The sequence below is a fragment of the Cebus imitator genome, unplaced genomic scaffold (assembly GCF_001604975.1).
Source record: "Cebus imitator isolate Cc_AM_T3 unplaced genomic scaffold, Cebus_imitator-1.0 Scaffold536, whole genome shotgun sequence".
Taxonomy (NCBI): domain Eukaryota; kingdom Metazoa; phylum Chordata; class Mammalia; order Primates; family Cebidae; genus Cebus; species Cebus imitator.
The window spans coordinates 1,289,678-1,298,643 of NW_016107851.1; the positions used below are offsets into that span (position 1 = coordinate 1,289,678).

Below are 8,966 nucleotides of genomic sequence, written 5' to 3' on the forward strand. Positions count from 1 at the left end.
AGCAAAACTCTGTCTCAAAAAAAAAAAAAAAAAGACTGAAGGAGTGAATCCACACAGCACAGGGCTTAGCTGGTAGTAAGCATTACATAGGCTTTCAGAAAAGGTGGGCAGCTTTCTTTGGGCACGTTAATGCCTCACCCCAAGCTGCAAAAATATGCAGCCCAACCCCTGAGGGAGGAGGAGTGTCTAATTCATATTTGTTTTGGTTGTGCATGTGCTTTGTTTGGCTTTCCCAGGGTCTCTCCAGCACCAGAGCTGCTGAGCTCCTGGCACGGGACGGGCCCAACTCCCTCACCCCTCCCAAGCAGACACCTGAGATCGTCAAGTTCCTCAAGCAGATGGTCGGGGGCTTCTCTATCCTCCTGTGGGTGGGCGCCTTCCTCTGCTGGATTGCATATGGGATTCAGTACTCCAGCGACAAGTCTGCGTCCCTGAACAACGTAAGGCTCTGGGGTGTCCCCTTCTGGTTTTGCTGGCACAGCCATTCAGTGAGACCTCTGGGGCACAGCTAGAGGCTGGTTGCTGCTGCTCAGGTGTGGGAAAGTCAGGTGTTTTCCCAGCTGTAAAACCAAATTCTATCTGGCTTTCTGATGTCCCAGAGGCAGTGTGGGCATGAAGAGAGATATACAAAACACCTTAAAATTTTAAGGGGCAGGAAATCCGTTTCCATATGAAGTAGTTTGGGGCTCTGTCACCCCCAAGCTAACCTCTCTCCCTTTGACTCGGAGAGCATCTATGCTTGCCAAGACCTGGGTACCAAACCCACAAAACTGAATTGGCCAACAAGATGCCAAGAGACAGAAGCCAGAGGCAACAGGCCACATGTCATAGGATTGGATTGGCATGAAATGTGCAGAACAGGCACATCCTTGGAAACAGGAACCAGATCGGTAATGCCAGGGCATAGGACAGGAGCAGGGAGTGACTGCAGAGGGCCAGGGGACCCCCAAGCAGGGTGGAGGCGCTCTGAGGCTACAGCGGAGGGTGACTGCATAGCTCTGTAAATTTAAAGAAAGTCAATGAGTTGCGCACTTAATATGGGTGAATTCTGTGGCCTGTAAATTACACCAGGCATAACTGCCAGCATCGCATCCTCCCATGGAGAGCTCTAGCCCCAGGGCCTGGCCCCTTCCTGCTGCCTGTTTCTCTGACTGACGCCTTCTCCTCACTCAGGTGTACTTGGGTTCTGTGCTTGTCCTGGTCGTCATTTTGACGGGGGTCTTTGCTTATTACCAAGAGGCAAAAAGCACCAACATCATGTCCAGCTTCAATAAGATGATCCCTCAGGTGAGTGGCAGCCACCGGTCCTCTGGCTCTGGTGACTCCTGGGGGAGGAAGCCCCAGCTGGGAGGTGCACCGGGCCCTGAGGGCCAAGGGTTCCCAGTTCCTTCCCTGTTGGAGCAATCGTGGGCAAATTAATCCATCTGTCAGAACCCCAGGATTTTTACGGCCAATTGAGATAGCACCCAGGGCAGTGCTGGTCAGCACGTGGCACCTTCTGTTCCTGCTTCTCAGTGTTTGTGGACAGTTGTTCTGGGTTCTGGAAGGGACCTGTGGAAGGTCAGGGAGTGCTCTTTCACTGGCAGCTGAGGAGACCTGCCTGCAACTGTTTATCTGTGACCATTTTTGCTCCTGTTCCTAAGCCCCAAAACGCACCAGCAGTTTTGCCTAGTGCTCCCCTCCGCAAAATCCCCTGTCAGGTGTCCACACTGTCTCCGGCCCAGAAAGCTGTGGGCTGGAGGAGAGATTCTGGGTGGAAAAAACACCTCCTGCCGAGCTCAAAGCAGGAGATCACCTCGTTAAAGCTTCCCTGACCCATGCAAGATTATCAACCTCCCCAGCCCCACCTTCAGTGTTCTGCCCAGATGCCCAGCCAGGATCGCTCTACCTGAATGGTCTCCATTTCTAGGAGACCCAGAGTTCTGCCATGACCAGATCTGGCCAACAGCAGACTCTTCTGTACCAAGAACATCTCCATGAGCTCAAGAGTAGTTCTTAGAGTCTTCAGGCCTCGGATGAAGCAGTCTTCTGCTTCGTCCTTGCTAATCAGACAGCCTTAGACTATGGCCGAAATGCTGTAACCACAGGGCCAGGTGCAGGCTGCCCAACAGCATGGACTTAGCAGTGACAGTGGCCAGGCCTCCATCCTGGGGTTCGGTGCGGCACAAACTGGGGAGGAGGGCCAGTGTCCTTCCAGGGTCTGAGGCGTCTGTTATGGTTTTCTTCTGTAGCAAGCTCTCGTCATCCGAGATTCCGAGAAGAAAACAATCCCTGCAGAGCAGCTGGTGGTGGGGGACATCGTGGAGGTCAAAGGAGGGGACCAGATCCCCGCAGACATCAGGGTGCTATCCTCTCAGGGGTGTCGGGTAAGTGGCAGGGGGCATCCACCCCGAGCACCGTGTGCCAAACTCGCTGGCTGTGTTATCTTTCCAGGCTTCAGTATAAGAGGCAGGGAATGAGGTATCTAGCTTTGAACCACTTTCAACCTTTCTTCTAGGTGGATAACTCGTCCCTCACGGGGGAGTCTGAGCCCCAGCCCCGCTCCTCTGAGTTTACCCATGAAAACCCCCTGGAAACAAAGAACATCTGTTTCTATTCCACAACCTGCCTGGAAGGTAAGGTCACTGGCTCTCAGGCCACATGTCCACCTGTGTCCCTTCTCCCTCCTGGGCTCTCAGGTCTGCCCTTTACCACACCTTGTTACAAAGCTCATCCCAGAGGAAGCGTGAAACTGAAGGGCATAGAGGACAATGCTTGACCTTTGTCATGTTTTGTGCCTATTGATCATGCCAGCCCCCAGAGAGGGCTGCAGGCTGGCTGCTTGTCCCTTCTAGCTGAGGACCCCTGAAATAAAACGTCTGCTTCCCCTGTAGGCACTGTCACCGGCATGGTCATCAACACAGGTGACCGCACCATCATTGGCCATATTGCTTCACTGGCCTCAGGAGTTGGGAATGAGAAGACGCCCATTGCCATTGAGATCGAGCACTTTGTTCATATTGTGGCAGGAGTGGCCGTCTCCATAGGCATCCTTTTCTTCATCATCGCAGTGTCCCTGAAGTATCGAGTGCTGGACTCCGTCATCTTCCTCATTGGCATCATTGTGGCCAATGTGCCCGAGGGCCTCCTGGGCACTGTCACTGTGAGTCCCTGCTGTTGAGCAGCCTGCACCCGGCCCTGTGGACACAGCATTGCTGCTGGGGAAGCACCCACACAAACTGCAGTCTCCCCCAGTTGTGGGGCACCACGCCCTCCCCGCCAGGGACAACCGCAGAACATTCTGAATAGACCGTTTCTTACAGAGACAAAAGAAATTGGCATATTTTTAATATTTGAATGCGTTTTCCCTGGAAACGTTATGTTTTCAATCTGCATTTCACATAGCCTACTCTGCCCCTTCAGATCTAGGTAAGACAGGCTCCACCATTCACAGATTTTCTAGAAACGTGGTGCCTTCCACATATTTCTTTGGCTGTTTCTACAACTTAGGCATTTAGGCACATTGCCACACTCCACTTCTCTCTCTTAGGCAAGAAAAAAATATTCCTCCCATTTTTTCTGCGGAGGACTCCAGCCCTTTCCTGGCCAGCCCTAGACTCAGCTCCGGCTGTTTGTACCGGCCCATGTCATTCAGCCCCTCGACTGAGCCCCCTCCTCCCCACTCTCTGCTGTAGGGGTCCCCAGGGGTAGGAGAAGACAGGGTTCATGTCCAGTTTTGTGACTACATAATCATTGTCCTGGTGTTGTCTTGATCAAAGAAAAAAGAAGTGTTTGAATTCCAGGTCTTCTCTGACTCCAGGAGTTAGTAATTTGGGGAAATTGGAGTCAAAAGAACCCTTTGAAATTTGGAGGTTTAAAAGAATCTTTAAAATATGGAGCTTTTAAAATGAAACAACACAAAGGCTGCTGAATTCCTCAAAGCAACAAGTGTGTCCTTTGAGACAATCTCTTTGGCCTGCACCAGTCAGTCTCTCTTACACACTCCTGCTTGGGGACCACAGAAGGTGTCATGAGCGTACGTGAGCACCAGCGGCCACAGCAGAGTTATCTGTGTTTGCTGCCCGTGGGTCTCTTGTTTTCTTCAAGTCATGAAGGGACAAGAAAAGTGTCTCATGTTTAATCTTTAAAAAAGGATTGTGGCATAGAGGGCTTTTGGTGGCCTCTAAGCTACCAGGTCAGCTTAGCTGTGTCGGCAACCACACCTCTCCCCTAAAACTAGTCTAGCTGTCTGCTAAAATTCAATCACAGCTAACTTTGGCTGTTTCTGTATTATTGGACCTGAGTTCAAATGAGGATACTTCCCAAAGCATCCTTCCCTCTCCCGTTAGGTGACCCTGTCACTGACAGCAAAACGGATGGCCAAGAAGAACTGCCTGGTGAAGAACCTGGAGGCCGTGGAGACCCTCGGCTCCACCTCCATCATCTGCTCGGACAAGACTGGGACACTGACCCAGAACAGGATGACAGTGGCCCATCTGTGGTTCGACAATCAGATCTTTGTGGCTGACACCAGTGAAGACCATTCAAGTAAGTCTCATGGAGCACTCGGCCTGGCCAAAGCTGTGGACTCCGTCCTGAGGCTGAGCTGAGCACGCAGCAGGGTCTGCAGCTGGAGGATTGCTGGACAGTGACTCGTGGACGGCCAGCCCAACCCACAGCAGCCACTGTTCTTTCTCTGTCTTCCAGACCAAGTCTTTGACCAAAGCTCTAGTACTTGGGCCTCCTTATCCAAGATCATAACATTGTGTAACCGAGCTGAGTTCAAGCCAGGACAGGAAAATGTCCCCATCATGAAGGTAATGCTTCTGCAGCTCTCGGTCTTAAATCACAGCCAGTTTGTAGTCATTCGCTCCGGTGACCGGGTGCTTGATTTCATCTCTCCACTTGCATAAAGTTTGTCCAGTGCTTGCAAGAGCAAGTTGGACTCATAAGACAGGCAGAAAGTTTTCTTCATGCTTACCAGCTTTGAGAAATACAAAGACGCTTAAAAGGTTTCAGAATATTGCTTAAGGGCCTTTAGAAAATTCTGGAAATGAATGCACCTTTAAGTTACTTTCCTGACTTCTCTGCCAACAAAGTGGATGTAATCAAAGTTCGTTTTAATATACATGCCATTCATGGAAGTTTAAAATGTGATTGGATAAAATAAAAGGACTGATTCAGCACATCTTCCTATTAACTAGAATATGGCTGCGGACAGAGCTCTAAAGGGTCCTGGAATATCGGAACATGTAATAAACTCTCCCCTCCCTCCCTCTCCTGCTTTCCTCCTTCCCTTCCTCCCTTTTCTTCTCCATCTCAGTGAGTCACTGAATCTGTATTCTTCTGGCTTTCCTATTTGCCATCTGTTTCTTTCTCTGACTCTTTTTCTTTCTTATTTTTTTTTTTGTTGTTGTTGCTTGGTTTTCTCTCCGTCAGACAGCTCATTAATATTCTTTTTGGCCAACTGCTTCTTTGTCAGTATCTTCCAAATCTTTATGTCCAGTTCTGATTTCTTACCCAAACTCCAACCTGGATCTCCAGCTGGCTGTGTGCTTCCACTAGGAAGTTCCACAAATCATGGTCGTTAACTTCCGCCTGTATACCCAGCCTGGCTGCACATCAGTGTCTTGCCCCATTTTCTAATTTTCTATGATATAACCATTCTGTTTGTCATCGGGCCAGAACATTTGGAAGTCATCTTTGACTGCCTCCTTTCCTTATATCCAGTGAGTCACCAAGTTCTATCATTCTTGCTTCAAAATATACGTAACTTTACATGACTATTTATCAGCAGTACCTTACATCTAAATAGCTGTGTCAGCCTCTTAATTGATTGGAATTAAGCCTCCTTGATTCCAGTTTATCCCTCCTGGAGTCCTTCTCAAATGCCGTTAATTTTTCTTAAATGATGCTTTTATATTCACCTAACTTTGCTCAAAATCTTTCTGTACCTCCCTATTTTCTGCTTCTCAAGTCTAGACTTCAACCTGCCTTTCAAGGCCCCCCAGGTCTTGCTACACCCTCCACATCCACTTGTACCTTAAACACTCACGGACGAGCCTGTACCTCACGCCCCTGCACCGGCATCCTGATTTCTGGAAGGCTTTCTTCTCTGTGTATTGGCAACCCACCTATCTATCAAGATCTAGTTCATAGCTGCTTTTTTCCATGAAGCCTTCCGTCATCACAGAGATCCAGCTTCTCTGAACATCCCTAATGCCAGTAGGTGGCACCATTGTTTACACGGTTACCACTGCCTTGTGGCCTCCCTGATTGCCACGTGGCAATATCTTGTCTCTGGAACTAGATGTTAGTAGGATCAGGGGGCGTTTTGGGTCCTGTGCTGAGGGCATGTTGGTTTATTAAATATGTGCTGCAAATATTTTTCTCTTTTGATTCCCAGAAAGCTGTGATTGGAGATGCCTCAGAAACTGCTCTGTTAAAATTCTCAGAGGTCATTTTGGGTGATGTGATGGAAATTAGAAAAAGAAACCGCAAAGTAGTTGAAATCCCTTTTAACTCTACTAATAAATTTCAGGTGAGTTTTTCCTCACAACCGGCCATCTCTGTTATTGGCAGGTGACCTTTCTACTGGCATATATCCTTTGCTTAACTCATATCAAAATATGAGGATACCTAACATCAAAGACAGTTGTCAGGGATACAGCACCCAGGCACATGGTCCCCCAGGTCAAGCTCCCTTGCTGGCCTCCTTCCTAGCCATGAAGCAGGGCAGAGAAAGAAGGAAAGGCAATGACCTCATCAGAGCCTGGCTGCTGCTGTGAATGAGCCATTGCTGTCACAGTCACACTCCTCTCTCTCTCCTCTCTCTCTCACACACACACACACACACACACACGCTCACACTCCTATACCACCACTACCAGGTACCTTCTGCCATGAGGAACAGCAGCCACATTCCAAACCATAAATGCCAGGTGGGCAGCAGGGAGGCCGAACAGCCGCTCACACCCCAGGTGCATCAGGCCTGGGCTCACACCCCAGGTGCATCAGGCCCTTGACCTGTGTGATCTCGTTCCACATTCACATCAGGCCTGTGAGGTAGGACTCACTAATCCTGACTCATGGAGGAGGAGGCAGGCCCTTAGAAAGTGTTGAGAGACCAGATTCCCACAGCCCAGTGTTCTCAAGCCTGACTCCAAGTCCACGATTCTTCCACCATCACACAGAGGGAGCACGGCACAGTTCGGGCCACAGGAGCAAGCCCTGCCGTTTGGGGAGACCAGTGAGGGGTCCCTTGGGTGACAGTCCCTTCGCTTTCTGGAGCCATCCTGTGCTGTGGGTGGGAGTCTCCTTTCCGCCCCCTGCTCAGGTAGAAGACGGCCATCCTTGCCTGGTTATCTCAGCATGCAGACCTGGCTGACAGCTGTTGCATCCTCCTCACGTTAAGACAAATGGCAGTTGGGAGCCCCAGGTCCCGAGGCAGACGGGATTTCCCACAGAGTCCACGCTGAAAGCAAGATCAGGACTTGGGCTTTGCACAACAGTAAAACATAGAAATGGGATAACCACAACTGTGTATGTGGAGGTTTCCGGTGATTATCTCCCCATCTTTGTTCAAATGGAATTTAGGGTTAGAGAAGAACTCTTTTTTTTGTTGTTGTTAGAATAAGTTTCACTCTTGTCACCCAGGCTGGAGTGCAAAGGCACAATCTCAGCTCACTGCAACCTCCATCTCCTGGGTACAAGCAATTCTCCTGCCTCCCTAGTGGCTGGGATTACAGGCGTGCACCTCCACGCCCAGCTAATGTTTTGTATTTTTAGTAGAGACGGGGTTTTACCATGTTGGCAGGGCTGGTTTCTAACTCCAGGCCTCAGGCGATCCACCTGCCTCGGTCTCCCAAAGTGCTGGGATTACAGGCATGAGCCACCGCACCCAGCCTAGAGAACAACCTCTTGTGTTGCAAACGTCTTCTTTGTGGACAGTGAGCCAGCGGAGAACTAGAGTTAGCTAAATAGACAACCAACCAGAAACATATGATGTGAAATGCTCAAGCTAAGAAATCACATCTCTTATATAAAACCTAAGTGAAAACAGAGTGGGTAACGGTCCTAAAAGAACGGTAATCACAGGAGCTGTCCTGTGCCAATTTCCACGTGTGTTAAATCATTCATTCTCACGACGACGCTGTGGGGTGGGTAGAGGATGAGGAGGTTGAGGTGCAGCGCATCAGTGCACAGTGTGAAGATGGGGTTAGATGATGTCTCCATCAGCAGCAGGACTCGGCGCCCTGCCGAAGCTCCGTCTTTCATGGTAGAGGCATGCCCTGTTGCAAGAAGGGAGACAAAGCAGGTTCCATGAGGCCTTGTGTACAAGTTAGAGGAGAAAGTGGTCCATAGAGTGGGCCTAGAAAGGGGAGAGGGGCCTGTGTGAGTTCCCACTGAAGAGGTCTAAGATGCTGTCTGGATGCTGTTGGGGTCATTTTGTATCTACACATGAGCAGTGCTCAACCTCACCAGGGCTTTAGATGTCACGGCCTTAGAAGGAGACATCTCTGCTTGAAGGAAAGAAAGTGGAAAGCCTATGTTTTATTGATTAGAATAGTGATGCCTCAAACACATTGGTCCATGAAAACATTTAAACAGTTTATCGCAAATTGGAAAATGTTTTATATAAAGATGAATGTATTTGATTTAAAAGATTATCCTTTGTAGCCTCCATAATTAAGGGCAGGAGTCTGGAGTCTACTAGCCTGGACTCACATCCCAACTCAGCAACCAGATAGCCACCTTAGCTCAGTGATCTTGAGCAAAGCATTGAACTTCTGTGCCTCAGTTTCCTCCTTTGTGAAAGGGAATACTAATAGTACCCGTGGCCTTAAGATTGTTTTGAGGATGAATGAATCGATGTGGACAGCACTTAGAACAGTGCCTGCCATGTGGTACACACCATGAAAGTGTTTTGTATTATCCCTTTGTTTTAAATGCCACTGCACTCCAGCCTGGGTGCTAGAGTGGAACCA

At 49.3% G+C, this 8,966-nt stretch overlaps 1 protein-coding gene across 1 annotated transcript in view; it reads left to right on the forward strand.

Moving 5' to 3' along the window:
* The window catches only part of ATP12A (ATPase H+/K+ transporting non-gastric alpha2 subunit), a 41,079-nt gene that overhangs the window by 19,262 nt on the left and 12,851 nt on the right, over positions 1-8,966 (forward strand). Inside the window, exons 4-11 of the mRNA XM_017514733.2 lie at positions 237-440; positions 1,174-1,287; positions 2,232-2,366; positions 2,498-2,615; positions 2,874-3,142; positions 4,329-4,527; positions 4,687-4,796; positions 6,386-6,520. Coding sequence (XP_017370222.1) covers positions 237-440; positions 1,174-1,287; positions 2,232-2,366; positions 2,498-2,615; positions 2,874-3,142; positions 4,329-4,527; positions 4,687-4,796; positions 6,386-6,520 — 1,284 coding nt within the window. The remainder of the gene's footprint in view (positions 1-236; positions 441-1,173; positions 1,288-2,231; positions 2,367-2,497; positions 2,616-2,873; positions 3,143-4,328; positions 4,528-4,686; positions 4,797-6,385; positions 6,521-8,966) is intronic.